At 29.8% G+C, this 22,469-nt stretch overlaps 1 protein-coding gene across 1 annotated transcript in view; it reads right to left on the bottom strand.

The window, feature by feature from the left end:
- Positions 1-18,065, bottom strand: part of LOC121124225 (uncharacterized) — a 31,472-nt gene extending 13,407 nt beyond the window's left edge. The window contains exon 1 of the mRNA XM_040719371.2: positions 17,748-18,065. Coding sequence (XP_040575305.1) covers positions 17,748-17,759 — 12 coding nt within the window. The 5' untranslated portion in view covers positions 17,760-18,065. The remainder of the gene's footprint in view (positions 1-17,747) is intronic.
- Between the last annotated feature and the right edge of the window lie 4,404 nt (positions 18,066-22,469).

Below are 22,469 nucleotides of genomic sequence, written 5' to 3'. Positions count from 1 at the left end.
TATCCTCATCATGTATTCATTGTGTCCCTATGTGTATAAATTTAATTCTTATTGTATTCATACAAAAGGTCGAGAATTTATTTCCTCATTATACTATTTTTATTTTACACTCTCTCACCCAAAAACATACATTTACGTATCCGCGTAGCGATATAAGTACATAACCCATGAAATCTTCAAAAAGAACAATAATCCTTCATAATACGTTTCAATTACCATTAATATTATAAATAACAGGGGCGTACGTAAGGGGTGGGGTTGAGCCCCCCCCAATTAAGAAATTTCCGCTTATTACAAAAACTACGGACTCTCCTGAATAACCAAGTGTAATTAAACCCACTACACAATATGTACAATTAATAGTTCTGGATTCGAGTCAACTTTTTCGTGTCGGAGCTTTGCATCGAGTTGACGTGTTTGTGTGTGAAGAGTACATAATCGTAGTTCAATCTTTTTAATGTCACTCAAGTAATTTCATTGTGGGCATAGAAGTACCGGAAGGGACGTGAAGGACCTCACATGACGCTCCTGGTGTTGGTCTCATTTTAAAAGGTAAAAAAGGGGTATGGATGGGAAGAAAGAAAAAAAGAAAAAATATGCGCAACAGAAAAATTGTTGCTACATTAATCAGCATGAGCCGTTAGGAAGTTGTCCTTAATGCTACACAAAAAAACTTGTCAAATGGATGAATTATCACGGCATCGGAAATATTCTTTCTCCGTACAAGGCAGTAGCAAATATTCTTGTCTCTATACCAGCAACTTCCTGTTCATTCTCAGCCCTTACTCGCTTTAAAACACAGCTGAAACCACTAACTTTGTTGAGACAAATAAGATGGAGGAGATGATCAACGAATTTGCGAAAGAAAATGAGGATCGTGAGCATTTGCTTTTATATAATTCTTGCATAATTTAGTGTTGCATGAAAAATGTGTCAAAGATTATAAAATTCTTTTCGTAATTTGAACACATAAACTGACACACAAATACTGGATGATTAAAAGCTTGATTTTTTATTCATCTAGTATGCATGGATACGGCTCCGAGGATGAAGGGTGTGTGATAAATATTTTTCCCAAAACTGATTTGGCATTTAAATGTATAATTAGGCTAAGCCCTTGAATATCTCCTTATTCATATTTCTGGGTGCCTCTATGTTTTTGCTATCCTATCCTTTAACGTATTTTAAGTTTTTCAAAATGTTTGAAATCAATTCTGGCTATGAAAAACAAAAACAAACAAAAAACAATATCCCAAACTTGTAATTCTATTTCTAATCTTAAAACTCTTATTTTTCTCAACATTTTACCCACCCCTACATAGGCGCTATTTTTCTTCTTCTGAAAAATGTTTTTATTAAATGCAGCGCATTAAATTACGGACGGTAACCGATCAATGATCGGTAGAAATATAACAGGTAATATCCGTTTTACCTTGATCATCATGACCGGTTCAAATGTATATATTTTTCTAAACATACATTTGGTTTTTCTAACTTAAAAACATATGTTGTACTCTGTATTGCGTTGAGTGAATACTTCTTATTTAGAAACTCTTTACAATTAAGACCGCCAGTGATCACTTAGATCGGTGGGTTTAAAATAATTATTTGCAGTGCCGATCTGAAATGATGTTGTGAGTTGGGTTTGTGCATCAAAAATTATGACTCCTCATTCATCCACACAGATTAAATACACGTACATGCCCATAATTGTATGCATGTATAATTGAAAAATGAGTTTGCAAGATTGTTCTTTTGATAATAATACTTAAAGGATTTCAGGATTACTCACATACAACATACATATACAATTAATTAATAATCAAATTCAGATTATAAAAAGACACGCATGAAACTTCATTCATATTTAAAGATTTAATGTTAGAGTGAATTAATTATGTAGAGGTGGAAGAGTTCCTTCTTACTAAAAGGACAGATGAGCCATGGTACTCCAAATACCTGGAATAAAGACGGCATTTTTCCTTTCCCAAATGAGTCATTTTTTTATATTATCTATCTACTGTATATAGCAAAGCTTGTCTTTGTGTCTGTCTGAATATATGAAAACGAGTCATCGGGTAGATTGTATATAGTGCTCACTGATGTATATCATCAACATATTTTGATCTAAGAAATGACAATATAATCGTACCTATAAAATATTGCAGGCGTGTTCATATTGCATCCAACGTGTCTCTATATTGTAATCCCTCATGTAAATCATATAAATATTTTGATTTATGAGAAATATAGTCGTATTAATGAAATATTGCTGGCGTGTACACGGTTAACATGAACACTGTTTCTGTTTATTTTTGTTATTACTCTCATATGTAATTAATCTATGTACATTTTCAGAATATGTTAAGATTTGAATTATATATATACGCTGGTTTGTTGAAATGAATTTTGTTCGTTTTTTACACTCCAAAGAATAAGTACTCATAAGTCATTCAATTATAATAATTTTTTTGCTCAAAACTTGTACTACCCCTAGTAATTAATATTAAGATTGAAGGCAGTTTGTTTATATTATGACTAAATGTCAATATTTAGTATTACTGGTAGCTTCATATTTGAGGCTTGCATTAACTATACATTTATATAATCTCTAAAGTATCAGAGATTATCCAATATAAAGTATCCAAGTAAATTGGGAACATCTTTAAAGGCTTATACCATTGTATTTGTTAGGGTTTTGCACTTTTAATTTACATTCTCTGGATGGATGGAGGAGCTCAGGGAAGAAATTATAAAACAAAATAGTGCACCGGCCCACAAGACCAAAAAAGTGCTGGATGTCTTGACCAAAAAATGTCCTCACTTTTGGAGTACTGTTTTTTGGTATACAAACAGCCTGTACTTGAACCCATGCAATTGGGGAGGGTCGGCATAAGCCCTATGCCAAGAATCATTCGTCTCTGGAGGCCCTCAAGAAATTATTATCCATACAATGGTAAGACTGGATCTGCACGAGGTTGCCTGGGCTTGCAAAAGCTTCCGGGACCGTGGGTCTAAAAATATTAAGAGAGGGTATTCAGCTGGCGGCCTGTTGTCCAAATTTGAACCTCCTGAGTGTTATAGTTGAACTCTGGGCCCAATCTAACTCATCTCTGTCTGCAGATATGATCTCAGATCATTATCTTGTTAGATGATACGTTATTATTTTACTTTTAATAAGATATATGTACTTATTGTTAAATTTATGCTCACTACAAATTGCATTGCCCTTAAACAATGCAATTTGATGTTCCAAAGTATTAAATATTCCATCTCTCTTGATATTTTTGTGATCCACTAAAAAGAGTCATTGGTTACCATAGTACAAATACAAATTATGGGATTTTGTTACTATCGCAAACTCATTATGTCAAATAAAGTACATATATTATATACTTATGTTACTTATGGATTAGAACATTTGTTTGATTTATAGTACTTATATTGGTCCCATATTTATATTTAAAGACATTTTTTTTCCAAATAATTTAACATTTGAAATTTGTACCAAGAATTTAATTTTTTGTGAACAACTGTGGATGTTTGAAAAAAAAAATAATTTCTTGGAAATAGGTGTAGAGTTTGAAATTTTATTCAAAAAAAATTTTAAAATCCCAGTCCCCACCTCTTCTTCAAACGCCCTGACACGTAACTACTGTGACCGTTTTTCATACATAAAGATAAACTTTGCTTTATTCATAAGAAGATAACTTACTTTGTTTAATGCTCATAAGGTAACTTGTATTTTACGTAATAACATTTTTTTTTTTGAAAAATACATGAGTAATCCTAATCTCACACATGTTCATAAAGATGCAATATATGATATTGATGATACCATATATACATCTACAAGGTATGAAAAGGGATTAATGGAATACAATGTTATGTTTTGATCGTGGATTATATTAGTCTTATGTTGTAGTGTTTTTGAATTGTCTTTTCCTTATTTTGAAGATGAATCATAAAGTCTGTAGGTACGTACTATATTCATCTTAATGGTGTGTAGTTATAGTATACTCCATAGTAAGTAACTGTTGCAAGTCAATTTGTACCTGCTATTCCTAACGTGGGTGCACATATGTATGATATGAGTATGGTTTTCTTAATTACAACCAAACATACAATAGGTCGAACAGACATAAGTCCTCTCTTTTAAATATTCAGTTCATGATTATGAAACTCCTTTCAAGAGCGTCTAGGATGATGATCATGTCATTGAAATGCGGAATTCATTTGACAATTACAAGAAGGACTTCCATTTCTCAGATCCCCTTTTGAGAAATGCTGAACTAAGCGTTTCTCATAGCAAGCTGAATAAGTGGATTTTTAATCAATATAACACAATTGGACAACAACATTCTCGTATGCTTACAAATGAAAATTACCTTAATGTAAAATGTTTATACGATTCGGAATGTATAGGAATTTATAGCACTTAAAATTATAATCAAACCATGTTTCCTTATCCCGTAATATATTAACAAAAACATCAACCAGTCATATATGTGAAGGTTCAACATAAGAGCAGGCTGGATTTTTTTTTTGTTAAAATATTTGAATAAGATAAAATAATTGATTAAGTTCTGCTCTTATATTAGTTGATTTGAAGCCCCACTTTTAAAGTTTAATTTGAAAGTTAAGTTCAAAATCATCTGAATATATAATATAGTTTCAGATAAGAAGCACCATCAAAAAAATGAAAGTGTTAGCTATAATTTTCTATTACCGCCTAATATTACTTGTCTGATACTGGAGTGAATAATGGCTTGCAAAAAATTATATGAAACATACACGAGTATTTATGTTATATGCATAGAATAGATATCACTTCTGTGTAAAATTTATAACTTGTATAAACAAAGTGTACAAATTGTAAACAATTGATGATATATAAATTTAAAATGAAGGATTCGCGGTACTTTTCCTGAAAATAGGGCAATATTCTTTAGATGTTGGATGTATTAAGAGTATTGTTTTTGACTATTTTAATGAAAATTAAGAATCTATATGCATTCTCTGTCACGTTTTCATGTTCATATTCTATATTATTCGTAAAAACACTATTATAAATGGATAATTATACCGGACCAATATGAATTGATAACGTCAATTAATGTTTGGCAATTAAAATGACTTGTAATTAAGTAATGCGTTATGAGACGTTGAAATTGTAATTTGCTGATATAAGTTACAAATGGCACATAACATCCTTATTCTAGGTTGTGTCCGGCTCAAGTTCAGCAATTCTATCGGTCCTGGTTCTTTATTTTCAAAGGGTTTGATCTCGATTCTTTTTTATATAGGCTTTGTTTAGTAAAAAGCTCTTAAAACAACGGTGTCGGTAAAAAATTTAGAACCAGTAGGGGGTATTTAGTAGGGGGCTCGGGGCAAAGTAAAGTTTGGGAAACTTAAAACAATGGCTTTCAAATTAGGGACCGTGAGGGTGGCTACAGGGAGTTGGAGAAAGATGGAGAATTGAGGATTGCTTTCAGTCATAGTACACATGTTTCGTAGGGGGTCCTTGGCATAGTAAAGTTTGGGAAACCCTAGCTTAAAAAATATTATAAGACCCCGACAAGCTGGCTAGCGGACCTGGATCCTTTTCTACCCCACCCCTTACCTCTTTTATTTACACTATCTGGTGCCTAAAACCACTTTTCCAGATCCATAAGAAACCGTTAGATATTTGGAACTCAGATACAAATGTATCACCCTAGCCACGTAAAAAAATCATTGGAAAACGTTAGAATTGTACAAAAAAACTTGGAAATTTACTTATTGATTGAAGCTAATTTATATTTTATAATATAAATTTTTTTCATAATATATAAAATATAGGAAGAAAAGCACAATAACCGAGGCCGATAAGCAATATATAGCAGTCTCGGTTCGAATTGTTCGGTTCCGGTTTTAGCAGTTCAAGAACTAGGACAGCAAGAACCCCTAGACCTTGTAACTTGTTCCTATTATTAAATAAAAGACTACTCCAAGAATTGGTAAGCATGACAATTTTACCTAACTACCAAATAATTTTAGGCCTTTTTTCTGTATTTTTTTATCAAAAAAGTGGAGTACCACATTTATATAATTACTATGTAATCCCTCAAGCAAAAATATATATATTTGTGTTTGTTTTTTTGCCGATGAAATGTTAACTCGGAACAATATTGCAGTTTCTTCATTAAGAGAGGTAATTAGTATAGGAAGTCTAGATGATAAACTCCACTATGCACATTGCACCAACATAAAAGAGTGTAAAATTATAATTATTACTATATTATTCTGAGTCCTTGGAGTTAATGAAGGTGGTTGGTTTGAACACATTGCCAATTGTTTTTTTCTTTGTTTTTCTGCTCGTTAAATTTGCAAAAATTAATTTAACTCGTATTTATTTACGTAACAAATAATTAAAACTCTAGGTTGAGTGATATATTTATTTGCCAAAAATATAAGTAACTGGCCGTCGTAACCTGCATTGTTATTAGGCGTTAGCTAACCGAAAAAATTTGTTGTATTAATATAGAAGATAACTCCCCACAAAAACTCTACGTTTCTCATGAGCACATTCATACGACATTACTCAATACTTCGATGTTCTCTTCACAAGAATGAAACAATACTGATAACAGCTTGATAAAAACAACAATATCATGAAGTACTCAATTCATATTTTTAACAGCTCTAAACTACATAATTATTCCTTTTCTATTTTAATATGACGACATTTTTGATGCTACATATAAAACGTATGTATTTTTTTGAAAAATTATTTCCGTATTTTTATTTTTTTTAGTATCAAGTTTTTTTTCCTATTAAAATAGTCTCAAGTCGGTCTGAGATTTTTAATCTCGTGACATGGAGTCATTCATAATAGAGTCTCAGAATTTTTCTAATAAGTTACGTTTGAATAATTACTAACAATCAAAAATTGAGGATATCCGCAGGGGTTGGGCTGGAAGAGCTGTCTGTATCCCACCCCAAATGATGGAAATGCCCTTTTACTACATAATTTAATATTTGAACTTTTTAAAGAAAATTTGATATTATAAATTTTATTTTCTTAATTTGTTTTAACAAAAAATTAATTTTTTAAATTTGTTAATTAAAAAAAATAATTTCCTAAATTTGTTTTCTAAAAAAAATTAATTTATCAATCTTTTTTTAAATGTTAGATTTTGTCAAAAAATTACTAAACCAAGCCCCCCTCCAAAAAAAAAAAAAATATATATATATAAATTATTATTTCATTGTCAATTGAAATCATCCTTGAAGGAGGTCGGTCTAGTCTAAGATCTATGTATGTAGATTGTATCAGACCAAAGTACTATGTATTAAGTAGTCAATTAAAAATATACCTTGAAAAATCATAATTGAACGGTACTTTTAGAGCTTAAGATATACATATTCCTATATAGGCATTCAAAAAGTAATAAAGAAATATATGTACTACTGCTTTTGTGGGTAAATTATCTTGGGGCATATATTTATTTATATTGCTTTTTTACAAAGTAAACCAGGAAATATTGAGTTTCCATATAACGTGGTTACCTGTATTGTATCATACAACCTTAACTTGAAATATAAATGAAAAACATGGGCTCAAAATCAATTGCCATATTAAAATTTAATTAAACCTTAGCCAAATCTTCCCAACTATATAATTAGTAGTCAATTATATCTCTTCACAGCTAAACTACGTTCGGAACATTGATTAGGAGAAGGGAAGCGGAAATATCGACAGTTAAAATCAAAATACTCTGTAATTTGGTACGTTTTTGAGGTAAGGTCGTGAATTGTATTAAGCTATCAATTGTTTTTATTTATGAAAGTAATCTTGCATCATACAAAATCGCCTGTCGTGATAAAGAGTTTTTTGGATATGCAAATCTGTGTTCAAAAACTACGAAGGAAAAACCAGTAAATAACAATATTATATCTAAATAACGGTCATGACACAATTATTATGAATTACTTTAATATTATTTTGTATCTGTTTAAATAGATACATCCGTGGCTCATCGACACAAAATCAAGCCAGTATTATTTTTTCTCGAAATTAAGTCTGGATTAGTACATTAAACAAATGTTTGCTAGTGTCAATCAATAATAATTATTCTGATTAACTCTTTGGAGGAGTCGCAAATTGTACTTCAAGTAGCGAAAAGGGATCATTAAAATAAACGAATTTATATTTATGATACAAAAAATGAATTGAAATAATTTACCTGATGTTAACGTATCACATATATAATATTCGAATCTCTTTGTTGCTTTAAACATAAAACGGGATGAACAAACGATTAATAGCACTTCCTGAAAGTCATTGCCACCCATAACTATATAACATATATATACGTAGATCCTAATAGTTGGTATAATAATTATTATTTTAATCCATGAAAATATATTTGATATTGATTTGAGTATGTGAGATCCTTTGTTTCCCACTAACCATCAAAAAGTGGATTTATAAATGTATTCTTTTTTTTTGCTAATGGTATACCAAATAAGAGTAGATTGTTTTCTAGAACAAGGTCATAGTAGCATGTTGTGTATGATAATATGAGGGAAATCGACATCTGTAACCATGATTAACCATTAGTCATTGCACAATTAGAACTATATGAACAGATGATATATAACTTGAAAAATGAACACAGAATTTCACAACTTTTTATCCTTGTTTTTGTAGATATATTTGTACATTTAGTAATAACTCGATTGAATCATTTATATCCAGTGCTCGACAAACACCCTATCCTGCTAGTATTTTCCTAGTGAAAAGCCAATCGGACATGTGCAGTTTAGCCTGTATCTAGCTCGTTTGGCTACGTAATGACGTAGCCAAAAATACCGCATATACACAAGCAATTTTTGGTTCATATCATGAGTATTAACTGCTGACAACGTCCATACGTTGAATAGACATTGAAAACAAATATTTATTATTGATGATTTTTATGTAAAACCTATTTTAAAAAAAAGAAATTTTACAATATTTTCAACAAACTCACGTTTTTTAGTGCTGAACACAATTTCAATTCCAGAACCAACTGATATTTTTTACATATTTTGTAGAGCACTTTGTGCCATTGTTTCTGATTGGACAACACGATATTGTATAGGGGTTTTCCTTCAAATCTAAGCCAATCAAATATCTTTGTATATAGGTATACCAAGTACATAGGTAGTTAATATTTTGTGGTATTCTGAGGTAGTACATTTTTCACAAGGCTATGAAGAAAAAAAATCACTAGCCCTCTTGGCTAGTGGCTATTTTTAAGGATCGTCGAGCCTTGTTTATATCTAACAAACAATGGATTCTAACCAATGAAGAGATATGATGAATAAAAGACATTCATCACCTAAGTAAATGCACAGACCAGCTACATAGATATGATTCGAACTGGAGACGCACATAAGTCTGTTAATTAAACTGAGACTCCAGACTAGACTAACAAATAATCGAAGAGGAAATACTATTAACTCGGCTTAGACTTGAGATAAAAGACTCAAGACTTAACTCAGACTCTTCAAAGATGACTCGTGAACAGATCGGACAAAAAAGCTATTAACCTAGTGAAGAAACGAAGAGCAAATGATCAATATTTTCCATAAATTATGTTCTATTTAACACCTTTTTTGTAACACTAGGAATGTTGAGTTTGATTATAGTACTCTATAGAGTATCCTTCATTAACGTCATAAATTTCGTTATTGTAATTGAAGGAGACACCATCTTGAAGGATTATATTTTTACAAGATAAAATGTCCAAATTTCCAATAAATCTTCATTAAACTTCGTCAAATGGCTTTATGAATATAAAAAAGACCTAACCCCTTTAATGAATATTACTTGATGCCATTGACAAGCTGTGATATTTGAATTAAATCAAAATAATATACACTGAAAATCCCTAGAAACTTGTACATTTTTTTAGATCGATTAGGAACAAGAATAATTAGGAGAAACAATTTCTTATCATTTCTATTCTAAAGGTAATAAATTGTCTACAATATGGAAATAAGTTTATATAACGTTGTAATATCATATTATGGTCTGATATACATATAATAAAAACTAGTCATTCGAGAGATGGTTGTTTGATAGACAGTAATATTTATGTAAGTCCTTTTATGGGTTGATTCCAATAGTTCACTATTTTCTTCCATATTAAGTAACAAAGAGTTTTTATTGTTATAAAATTTGATTGTTTTGGTTCCCAAATTCGTCGACATTAATAATGCAGACGTCTCATGAAAACACTTGTCACATATACAGATACTAACTATGCAAAAACCTGCATAAATCCACCGTCACCAGAGCTCATTGTCCAAATATCTCGAAAACCCCAAGATTCATCTTCTTCAATATTATATCCTTCGCATTGCGAAGTTATTTCCTTAGTACTAAAAGGTTGTGATATTTGAATTTCAAGTATCAAGTGTCTCCAATTCCGAGATATAATGAGAAGTGCAAGCAAACTTATAGAATTATCCCAAGTAATGAACCATGTGGTAGCAATACTTTGTAATATTTTTTTCTAATTTTGTTGTGTGTTTCAATGTATGTATTACAATAAGATTTCGAAATGTTAAAAAATAAAAAAAATATTTATAACATTTGGACATTAGGCAATGCTATTTAGAGTATTTAGAAATGACCTTTTTCTAAATAAAGATACATATTATTAATGTATATTTAACATATATATACTCCATAGATTGTTTTTCTATAACTATTAACCAAGGACTATGATGCATCGGTATTTGGAATATTTAAAAAAAAATATTTTTCACCCATAATTTTACGTATTTATATTTTTTTACCGATTTTTATTTATATAAAATATATTTTTTAGCAAAACATGTCCTTGAAGGTACGTATTAAGAAAAAAAAACTATCATTGTGGAAATCTTTCATATTTATTATCAATTTTCATATTTATTATCAATTTTCATTAACAATATTTGAACATAAAGTCAAATAAAAAAAAAAATTGAACCTGAGGCATTTTTGCATGAATAGTTTAACCAATAATGTGCATACACTTTACTATTGAGGGGCTATATTTATATTGAATGCAAGGCGTAGATATTACATTCAAACAATCTCAAGTTCAAAATGGAAAAGGTTTTTTTTTTTGTTGTTATTTTAAAAGATTTAAATTAAGGTAATGTCCTTTGATTTGTAGAAATCATCCATCATTAATTTATGGATTAATCAAAAGTCCTTACGCAAATTTCGATAAACGAAAAGGTTATTATTTAATACATTAAGACCATTTGTATATAAACAGTAATACCTTGAGATACGAGTGTCCCAACATATAAGTTTCTTGAGATACGAGAAGAATTTCGTGCAAAAAACTTTCATTGACAAGGTTCATTTTTACATTTTTTTAGAAACGAATTTTTGTATGACCTTTTTTTGAAAAGGGTATTTATTTATTTTTTGAAAAATTTTCTGAACTTTGTCGATACTTAATTTAAAAGAATATTTAGATGTGCATGGCAATGGGGAAGTCCAGACATTTTTTTTTGGGGGGGGGATTGTATATTTTTTTCAAATTTTCCAACGGACAACTTATTAAGTTAGTACTTTTCTCAATAAAAATAACATTTATTTTAAATAACAAATGTTTTATTTATTATTTTAATGACCCCCTTTCAAAAAAAGTCAACACCATTTCGGGCTTTTTTTCTAAACTGTACCAATACTGAATTTGACAGAATATTTATATTCATTTCTAATGAGTTGTTTTTATAAGAAGATGGTATACATTTTTTGTCAAGGAGCCCCAAAATTTGTCAACAAGTTCTTTTAAGTTATTATATATTTATAATAAATATAGTGGAAATTAATTAACATATGTGGCTTGTCAACACAAAAGTAAGCTAGAGGGATATTTTCCAAAATTAAGTCGGCTATATACAATATAAAGTCAAATTTGGATCTAATAAAAATCCGCTTATAAATTTCTATAGAGTCATTTTATAAGAAAATTGCATATTTTATTTTTTCAATGGCCCCCCAAAAAAATTTGTTACCAAGATTTTTTAATTCATTGCAAAATTAATCCCTAAATATCCTCCGAGATTGATAATCCATGGGGGGGAGGGGTCTCGTAGCACCGGTCCTTCATTGACATTTGACTTGTTATTTATGTTATTTAAATTGGATTTACGTAAGTGGGCCACATGAATTCGACTTATCTGGGATCATGAGGACTTAAATCCAGATGTAAGCATTCATGTTGAGGATGAAAACTATGAAATTATGTGATAATTTTTAAATTGATTGAATTAATAGCTCAAAAAGGGTCTAATTTGATGGTTAAAAGCTATGGTATGGCTAATGTGCAAGGGCTTCAAGGGATTCAAAAGGCCACTTTTTTAAAGAAATACTACTATTATTTTTTTATCTATTGATTCCAGGATCCCTTGTGTAATATTTATTTGCTCATTACAGCTAACCCTGGGCACTGATCTTATATTTAAAGCGGTGAGGATATGCCACCCCTACTTCCACTGAAGGAGGACACGTTTGAACGACTTTTTAATGAGTTACAAGTTGATTGAGGGTTGGCAATAGGGCCAGAGAGTCGCTTCAAAATTAGATAGTTTCTTATTGGATGAATTACTAAAGATAATTACTTCAAGAATGAATTCAACTTTTTCAATTCAAGTTTTTACTGTAATTGAATAAAAATTATACAGACATAATTATTTTAAACTTCATGCTTCAATATCCTGGGTATCATATCCATAAATTGGGAGTCCACTATGAAGGTAAGTATGTATTCAGGGGCGTCCGTAGGATTATTATTATTTTTGTAGAGGGGAGGGGAGGGGCTTGGTTGTTGGAATTTTTTAGAAAAAAATTCACAGCTGTTTACAAAAAATTAAATTTTACGGGAAAAAAATTCAAAAATTAAATTTCAAATATTTTGAAAAACTCAAATAATAATTTATGAAATTATATTATCAAATATTAAATTTAACCCTATTTTGGAGTTAATTTTTTTCATCCTGAGCAAAAAAAAAATTTAGTCAAAAGCAAAATTCCTTAATTGGGGTGGGCCTACAGCCTATCCAGCGCAGCCCCTGCAGACGCCATTGGTACAGTATATATTATTTGAAAGTAGAAATTAATGACTAGTTAGACTGATATCCCTTCTTAATACCACATTGCTACAACATTCAACATGTTGTTGCGATTTATTATCGGAATAAGGAAATATGATAAATTCACAGATAAAATCAGTATCTGTTTTTGAATAAAAAAAAGTTATATTTAATTATAATTTGTGACAATGCCATTTGTATGGATATTCAAAGGTAAACACGAAGGTATACGCATGAAATAAAAAGTCATTCATAAACAAATAACAGGTTGGTGAATGTTATATTAAGAAACATTTGATCAACCATAGGTTGACGAAATTTCATTTATTTCGAAACTTTCTAAGGTATGGATATTTTATAAATATAGTGAAAATTAATGAACATATGTAGCCGTCAACACAAAAGCAAGCTAGAAATTAAGTATGGATTATCAGGGGCGTCTACAAGATGTGGGCTGGATGGCCTGTAGACCCCCCCAACAAAAAAAAAATATCCAAATTTCCAAAACATTTAACGTTTCAATTTTCTTTTTTAAATATAGTTTAGAAATATGCAAAATCCCCGGATACAGTAAACCTTTCATGGACAAAAAAACAATTTCCTTGATACGGCTTTGACTGTATATAATTTGAAACACATACAATAAATTATGCATCCCTATTTTTTAAGAGGAAAACTTGAAAGGCTTTTTACTCAATCCAATACCAACAGTTATTCTTTTTATTTTGATTTGTCTAGCAATGTGTATCACACCTCACTCAATTTCCTAATTGCTTTGAATCAATTCTAAAATACCGTTTCTACGAGACTTATCATTCCATTATGATTACATGGAATTACCTTAGAATTGATTGATAATGTATATGTATATAAAAAATCAATTGAATTATATGATTACATTTCTTACTTAAATAAGAACAGATTAAAAGAATTCCTTTACATTGACATTAAATTAAATTACTTTAACATAAAAAATATATGATATTAAGAATGTAAACAATAATGATATTGATAGAGTTCAATTGAAAGATAGATATTAGTAGGATAAACCTTTCAAAAGGAAAAATACTTTCTGTCATCGTTGTATACGTACAGGGTCCACCCTAGTTACTATGAGAAATTTAACTACGAATTAAAGTTATATCACTTCAAGAAATTTGAAAACAACATTTGTACAATTTTATATCAATTGTGAAAAAAGTTTGCTTAATAGATTTTTTGGCTATCCTTCATGTCAAGAGAACAGAGAGTAAAATGAAACAAAAAAAAAAATCCTCAATTTGCTTATTAAGATACTATGATCTACAGGGACCTTTTCTAGGTAAGTTGTAGACCCCCCAAAAAAAAAAGGAATTTTTGTTTTTAGTAGAATTTTTTGGTGAACAGCTATGGATTTTTAAATTCTTTTTTGAAAAAAAATTATGTTTTTATGAATAGCTATAAATTCCTGAATTTTTCTTTCAAAAAACTGTTGATTTTCGAATTATTTTTCCAAAAAAATTTAATTTTTAGTGAATAGATGTGGATTTTTGAATTATTTAAAAAATTAAATATATTGAAATTATTTTCCAAAAAATTTAATTTTGAATTTTTTTTTTCAAATTATTTAATTTTCTGTGAGTAGCTTTGAATTATTTTCCAAAAAAAATTAATTTTTTGTGAATAACTGTGGATTTTTTTTTTTTAAATATAATAATATTTGAAATTTTTTTCCATAGAAATATAATTTAATTTTTTTTTCCAAAAAATTAATTTTCATTGAGTAGCTGTTGATTTTTGTTACAAAAAATTTTTTTTTTTCAAACCTATGGGATACTTTTAAAAAAACCTAGCCCTCCCCCAAAAAAAGAAAAAAATCATGTGGACGCCCTGGTCTGGCACGCCTCCCAACATTTTTTTAGTTATGGCCAATTTTTTTTTCTGTTGAGGCTCCATGCAACCTCACAAAATGATCCAAGTAGGATCTATTGGAAAAAATAAATCAGAGTCAGTGTTAGTACAAGATTCCATCAGCTGATGTGGTAAGGTGTTACTTATCCTTGTGCACTCAGGGTTAAAATTACCAACATTGAGTCGGAGAGCACCGTCTTAAGAAAAGTATCCAACGACGTGTCAATTCCAAATTCAAGGAAGATAGTTATACTTTTTAAGGGTAAGGGTGCTCTTTCTCACACGCGCAATATGTATGACATAAAAGTGATGTGAAACTCATTTATCTAGCTTTTGGAGCAGAATCTATTATCCTCTATCTATGTAGTTTTGATTATAATCCGATAGATTTTGGAATATGGTCGATTTTAGGAAGAAATGTTCTACAAGAAGCTGCATCCTACATTTGGATGTACTGAAAGCCTCCCAAATTAAGGAATGGGCAACGTTCCCAAGGCAGCTGCCTGTGCCCATTGTGGAGCTTATCCTAACAGACTCAAGGATTTAATGACTGTAAAAGGTGGCCATTTAGATTTTTTTGTCACCTATTGATATGATATTCATGTATAATTTTAAGTTACTTATTATAGAAATTAAAAAAATGATATACTACCATTATTAATTTTAGAGTATTTAAGGTACACCCTGTAGAGTGTACATGTATGAAAATATATGACGACTTGTGATGGAGCACTCCTTCTATCTCTTAATTGGAAATTTAATCCTTATTTTTTATATATACTCGTACATATTATATCCATTCTGAGTACGTTATAGGTAGGTACTACGTAAGCCCTGTTATTATGTAAATTACTAGATAATCAAATAAAGTACTGTTCAATAGCGATATAATGGAATTATGTAACTAAAATTCTCATTGATTACCTATATACAAATCCATTATTATTACTTGAATATTAATTACAAAAAAAATTTAAAATAAAATAAGGAAATATATTCCACGAAGCATTTATTGAATATACCGTAAGCGTTATTGTTTCTGGTAAAGGACTACATCATATCATAACCACTCATTAAAAATGTGGCCCTTCAACACAAAAACAAGTTAGAAATATTTTTTCTCAAAATGGAGTCGGAATTAGTACATTATTTGTATTCTTAAATGAATGATCGCTAATGTTTATAAATAAGAAGCCTTTTGATTAATACTTTTGGTATATTTGCATTCTTGAACAAAGGATCACCAATTTCTACCAATAAGAAACCACCCTCTGGAGCCACTGCAAATTGCACTCAAGAATTAGAAACGAATGTGTTTATATTGAAAAAGGTCAAATCGGGGCCAAATTAATCAACTCACAAATCAAATTAAATTTCTCAAATACAGACAACATTCTTTGATATTTCATCTCATCTTTGAAATTTGAGTAGAAAGTCTATAATTGACTGAAATATGATTATAAAACATTGGGTTGGGACTTGTCTGTACAAATAAAAAATAATTAGACAATTGATTCCCCCCGCCCCCTTTTTTGTTCTAGATTATTGCACATATATATATACTTTAAAAAATAAATTCAGACTCTTATGGATCCCTCACTCAACCTACGTATAATCAAACAAATAACAAACACATTCATTGACTGATGTAATACATAGATTGTATGAGATGAGATAAAACAAGATATACATTCCAATGTGCCTCTGTCCATCACATTTCTACATATCAATGCATGTATGATTTACATTCGATTATGTAAATACTTGACTTATTCAACAACATACCATATATTAAATAACATATATATAGATAGATCCTATCACATATTGAAAAAATAAAATAAATAAAGTACATAAAAGTCAATCATATTAATTTGACAGAATTAAAATACGTTACGTCATGGAAATAAAAGTTAATGACCTATATGATGTCATAAAGAGTTTACTTATTGATATGTATATTAAAGCGGTTTGATTCTTAACTTTTTTCGAATTTGGATTACGACTATCAATGCCAAATTACATTGTTCTACGACGTCATCTTTCGGTCACATATCTTGATCAAATTATGAATAAAAGGCAAAAACTAAATTCTTAATGAATAAAGATACTTTGACGACATTTTTAGTACTTTAAATAAAATAATTTGAGAAGACATTTTTTAAGCTATAAAACGTGTTTAAAAAGGTTTTTTTTGATAAAATTGTTCTATGGAACACACAAAAAAAAAGAATAACGTTAGAAAAATTAGTTAACCCGATTATAAAAAATTCAGATCAAAATTTTCTGATGTCTTTTCTCTTTTTGCTCCATAGAGTAGCTTTAGAAAAATACTTTAATAATGTTTTTTTATATTAAAATAATATGTACCATAATTCATACATGCAAAATTATGATGAATACTGTATTTTAATCTGTATTGATAAAATAAACAACTTTTATCTTTTTTCCAACTTAGACATGCCATTGTAGGCCAATAATTTTTTTTTTTAGGTTATTTCGTTACCGAACGATAGCTTTTACGAACAGGCCGTTATCAAAATTCGAGAAATATTAAAAAACAAACTATGTTAATGTAGTTACTTCATATTCCCCCAAAAACATTCAATTATCGCTAAAGAGACCTTGTTTATGCCTCTATAATATATAGTAAATAATTTTGTTTGACATAGGAAGTACAAGAGTTGAAGAACGGTAAATATAATAATGTACAATGGCATACTCACAAGTGATGTCATGTTTAAGATGAATAAAGAGGTCTACAGAGCACAGCTAAGATACTAATGACCGTAATAGGTGATGATATTCAATGTGTATGTAGATACTAGATAGAAGATCCGAAATCACAGTTGATGACTAAAAGAATGATTAATGTAGTGTTTTTGGTTGTGAGTTACAGAGTTAACTAGTAATGGGAGTTTTCTGATCCTCTATGTATGGATGTATATATGTAGGTATGTCGTGATACCGGAGTGCAAAGAAACAGAAAAAACCTTTTTCTTCTTCTACTCGGGCATGTAAGATCCGCTATTTTTTACAACCATATTTTGAATGGTTTTTTTTAACTACATATATATTTGTTATATATAAGAGTAGGAATCATAAAAATAAGCTACAAGCAACAAGGCGCGCCTCCCATCTAAAGAAATAATTTTAAAGTTCTAATTATTCAGAAGGTCTCCTCCTTCTTCAATTGGAGAAGAAATAGTAAGTAACAGAGCAAGTCACGAGTCGCGATTAGCAAGTCCGAACTAATTCTAGACTTTTCACTTCGAGTCCGGGTTTAACCTGAAGTCCCAGTTTAATATAACGTATGTACGACTTGAACTCTGAGTAGTAGTCTATGAAACATTTTTCAAAAATCCACTGCTACTCACAAAAATATTAAATTTCTTTAAAAAAAATAACAAAAATTATATTTTAAATATTATATTTGTTGGTAAAAAATTAAAAAATTCACTGCTATTCATAAAAAATATCAAAAATTTAAAGATGTTAACAAAAAATGAAGTTTTTTGGAAAAATATTTTAAAAACTAAATTTCAATTATTAAATTTTTTGGAAAAGGTCCAAAAATCCCTAACTATTTACGAAAATTAAATTTCTTCAAAAAAAATTACAAAATTAAGTTTAAAATATTATACTTTTTAGAAAAAATCAAAAACAATAGGTTTTTTATTAAAAAATCAATTTTTTAATAAAAAATATCAAAAATTCACGGATGTTAACAAAAAATAAAGTGTTTTGAAAAAATATTTCAAAAACTAAATTTCTTCAAAAAAAAATTACAAAATTAAGTTTAAAATATTATACTTTTTGGAAAAAAATCAAAAATAATAGGTTTTTTATTAAAAAATCAATTTATTGTAGAAAAATATCAAAAATTCATAGATGTTAACAAAAAATAAAGTGTTTTGAAAAAATATTTCAAAAATTTAATTTCAACTATTAAATATTTTGGAAAAAAAAATCCAAAAATTAACAGCTATTCACAAAAAATTAATTTTTTGGAAAATAATCCAGTGCTATTCAGAAGAAATTTTATTTTTAGGAAAACAATTTCAATAATCCACAGCTGTTTTGAAAAATATTGTCCCTCCAGCCCAGCCCTTGCACATGCCCTTGATATGATCCATCGTGTTACAGCTTTTCTTGAGTTCAATATATAAAGTGTTGTGTTGGTCCTGATTTCGAACAGAAGACTGCAGTCCCGTCCAGTTCAATCTCTGTCCTGCATATCAGTCCTAAAACTCCTCAAGTGCATTCCTTGATGACGTTCTTATTTATTTAACAGTTCCAGTATTGATAGTCCGATTGACTCGTCCAAAGACTGGACTGGATCGAAGAAATAAGGACTGACATAATATTAGGAAAGGATTACAAGTTAAATCTCGAGTCTTTGATCGTGAGATCATGTAGGATTGCAGGAAAGTTAAATAAGTTATATATACGAGTCTATATACATACATACATCTGTTTTCAGCGGTACCCGAATGTAACATCATTTGTTAATGGGTGATCTTTTTGACAATTTTGATAAAATGTGCTTTTTTATAAATAGCAAATTTAAGACAAGTAATTAATTAAATATGAATCCCATTAACTGCACAACAGCCTCAAAAGGGGCCCTAAAGCAGAACAAGTCATCAATTTTGTACATGCTGCAATGATGGAAGTTTTTGGCCATCCACATTCCTTTGGGAGGTTCGGCAGGCTCTCCTCTCTGCAACGCTCTATATGCTGTAATCTAATGAGATCTGGTGATGATGAAAGGCCACATGGATGCAGGCCAAAAATCACATAAATTTGACTCAAGCCAAACTTTGTACTTAAAGTGGACCCAAATGCCTCAAATCCCAAACTGCATACTTAGTTATGTGGGAGCACGCCAACTGGACAGAACTCTTCCTGGGCTTTATTCCAAAGCCGAGAAATATCAGGATGTTGTTTCGTTTTATTTGTTCCATGACTCAATTTAAAGAAAATAATATGAAGAGATACTTGCAATATTCTTCATACAGCCTTAGTAGAAATTTCAAAAATATAACTCTTCCTCTTACTTTCCATTTTAAACTTTGTATGCTGTTCAGATTTCGGTTATGCACACTGTCAATACGATTAGTAGATACGTGATATTAACCAATTCAAAACGGAGGAAAAACAAGTCTAATATTACCTATGTATTGTACAATGTACATATTTGTGCAAAAGTTATCTTAACTGTTTTTGGATGAAAATAATATACGATAGTCATTCTATAAATTTTATTGAATAGACAGGATTTCACGATTTTTTCATCATTAAAATGAACCGCTATGAAGTTTTGTTTGTTGTCTTTATTCCTTCAGGTTGTTGAAGATTATTGTAATTTTTGAATATCAGTACATTATTTCAACACATGATCAGGTTTGTTTTGAAAGACATATAATAAAAAAAAGCGAATTAAAGGCCTTTTTTTGCAAATAAAAAGATAAATATTTGTATGTATGTGGATTGGAAACGACGAGGATGATACTTGGGAGGGTTTAAGACCAAACAAATTGAGTACCCATATAAGAAAGTTTATTTGTGCCTATTTTTAACGCATGTGGGTGACTTCATCCTTTATTTATGTATAAAATGTCTCTCTCTCTATTGTTTTTTGCACAATCAGACCAAAAACAGAATCTTTTCTTTTCTTGGAAAATATAAATATTTACATAATACGCACACATATTAACCCAGTGTTGAATGGATATGTTAAAAAAAGAAACCGAAAATTGATATGGTAACCCTGAAAATTTCAAGAATGTTTAGAGGAGAGAAAGAATAATTAGCAAAAAGTTTCATTAGATCAGCTGTGCAAAGAGTGGAAGGAGAAAATGATATAAAGACTTACAATTATAACTCCGCAACTCATCCTCAGGATTACGGAGTGTCTTTTATGATCACACACGAACGTTTAAACAGGTTTTAAATATAAGTGAATCAATTTAGGAAAGTATATTCACTAATCAAGAATTAAATAATAATGACAGGAATGAAAGAAAATGCCTTCTTCATATTACCAATTGCAAATTCACGGCCCAGCTAAAAAACACACCTGAATTACATCATTGATAATACCTATCACAAATCATCTTCCTACTTCCACCTCTAGATGGCTGAATGTTATTATTGGCTTATTTACAAAAAAGAAACAAAAAAACATTTGTATCAATGATGTCTTTATTGGATTTCTCAACCTTTCTCCCAACTAAGAAAGAAAAAAGGTTCGTTGTTATACAGTAGAGCTTCCCATAGTTGGATCTGGCAACCTTTCCATAAAAAAGGAATAGAAAAAAAATCCCACTAGTTAGCCAATTTTTCCCAATTAATTATAATTGTTGAATATTACTTACAGCTTAACCAGAGTTAATTTTAATTTAACTTATTAACGGGTAGAACAGTAATAATAGGAAAAGAAGCCTAAATTCGACAACTGACAACAAAATATCCTTTTTTGCTGGTGAGGTTACGCCATATTACATACCTAAACAAATTTAAAAAAAATAATACATTCTAAATTGAATCCCTTAAAAATTGACAACTCTTTTGTAAGCTGTTGATACCTTTACTCTAATTCCATATTAATGTTATGCATTTCTTGTTAAGCTTTAAATATCTTTTATTAAGAAAGAATACGACAGTTGGAGAGGGTGACCAGTTCATTTCTGCTCTATTTTTTTCTTCAGAAGAATGTTATGATATGCCATGAAAAATGTTGGTTGTACATGGTAAAGATTGACACTTGTACAAGTAAAAGAAGGGCAACAGTTGACGAGGCTGACATTAATAATTTTTCAGCTAATCGTATGTCTATTTTTTTTAACGCCTTGTAGAGGGAAGGATGATACATTTAGCTATGAATATTGTGTGTATTTTTTGACTTGCCGTTTTCCTTTTTTTTTAGAATTAGTAATCGAAAAAATGAATTTTCTATTCCTGAGTTGTTGTCATTATTATTTAATTACTGAGTAATTAACTTCCTTTTCTACTACATTCAATTATGTTCAAACACTGATTCAACATTCGTGGCTGCCCGTAAAAGACCTTAATAATTTGTGTGGAGTTACATATAATTGTAAGTTCTTGTTTGGCTCATAGAAGAATTGTGAATCGGCATCGGTGTAATTCTTACCGACGTCCTTTTTTATTACGTTCCCCCTCCTCGTTCGTCATATCTGATTGTACAGGATACAATGAAACCAAAATATTCTCCAAATTGTCAGGCTTCCCATGTTAATTTTCGATTTCTTTTTTAAACATACCCAAAATAATCATGCTTTACATCACAAGTAAAAAAGCGGCGGGGGCTAGACTTATGATATTACTAAATTAAGACCCTTGTTAATATCAGATGCCTCTTAGGTATTTAATTATGAAGGCAGAAAATGTATTACTGTTCTAGAGAGGAGAACTTTCCACTT

Source organism: Lepeophtheirus salmonis, chromosome 9, assembly GCF_016086655.4.
Source record: "Lepeophtheirus salmonis chromosome 9, UVic_Lsal_1.4, whole genome shotgun sequence".
Lineage (NCBI taxonomy): Eukaryota > Metazoa > Arthropoda > Copepoda > Siphonostomatoida > Caligidae > Lepeophtheirus > Lepeophtheirus salmonis.
Note: the sequence above shows the minus strand (reverse complement) of the source record. Positions and strands in the feature narration are given on the sequence as shown.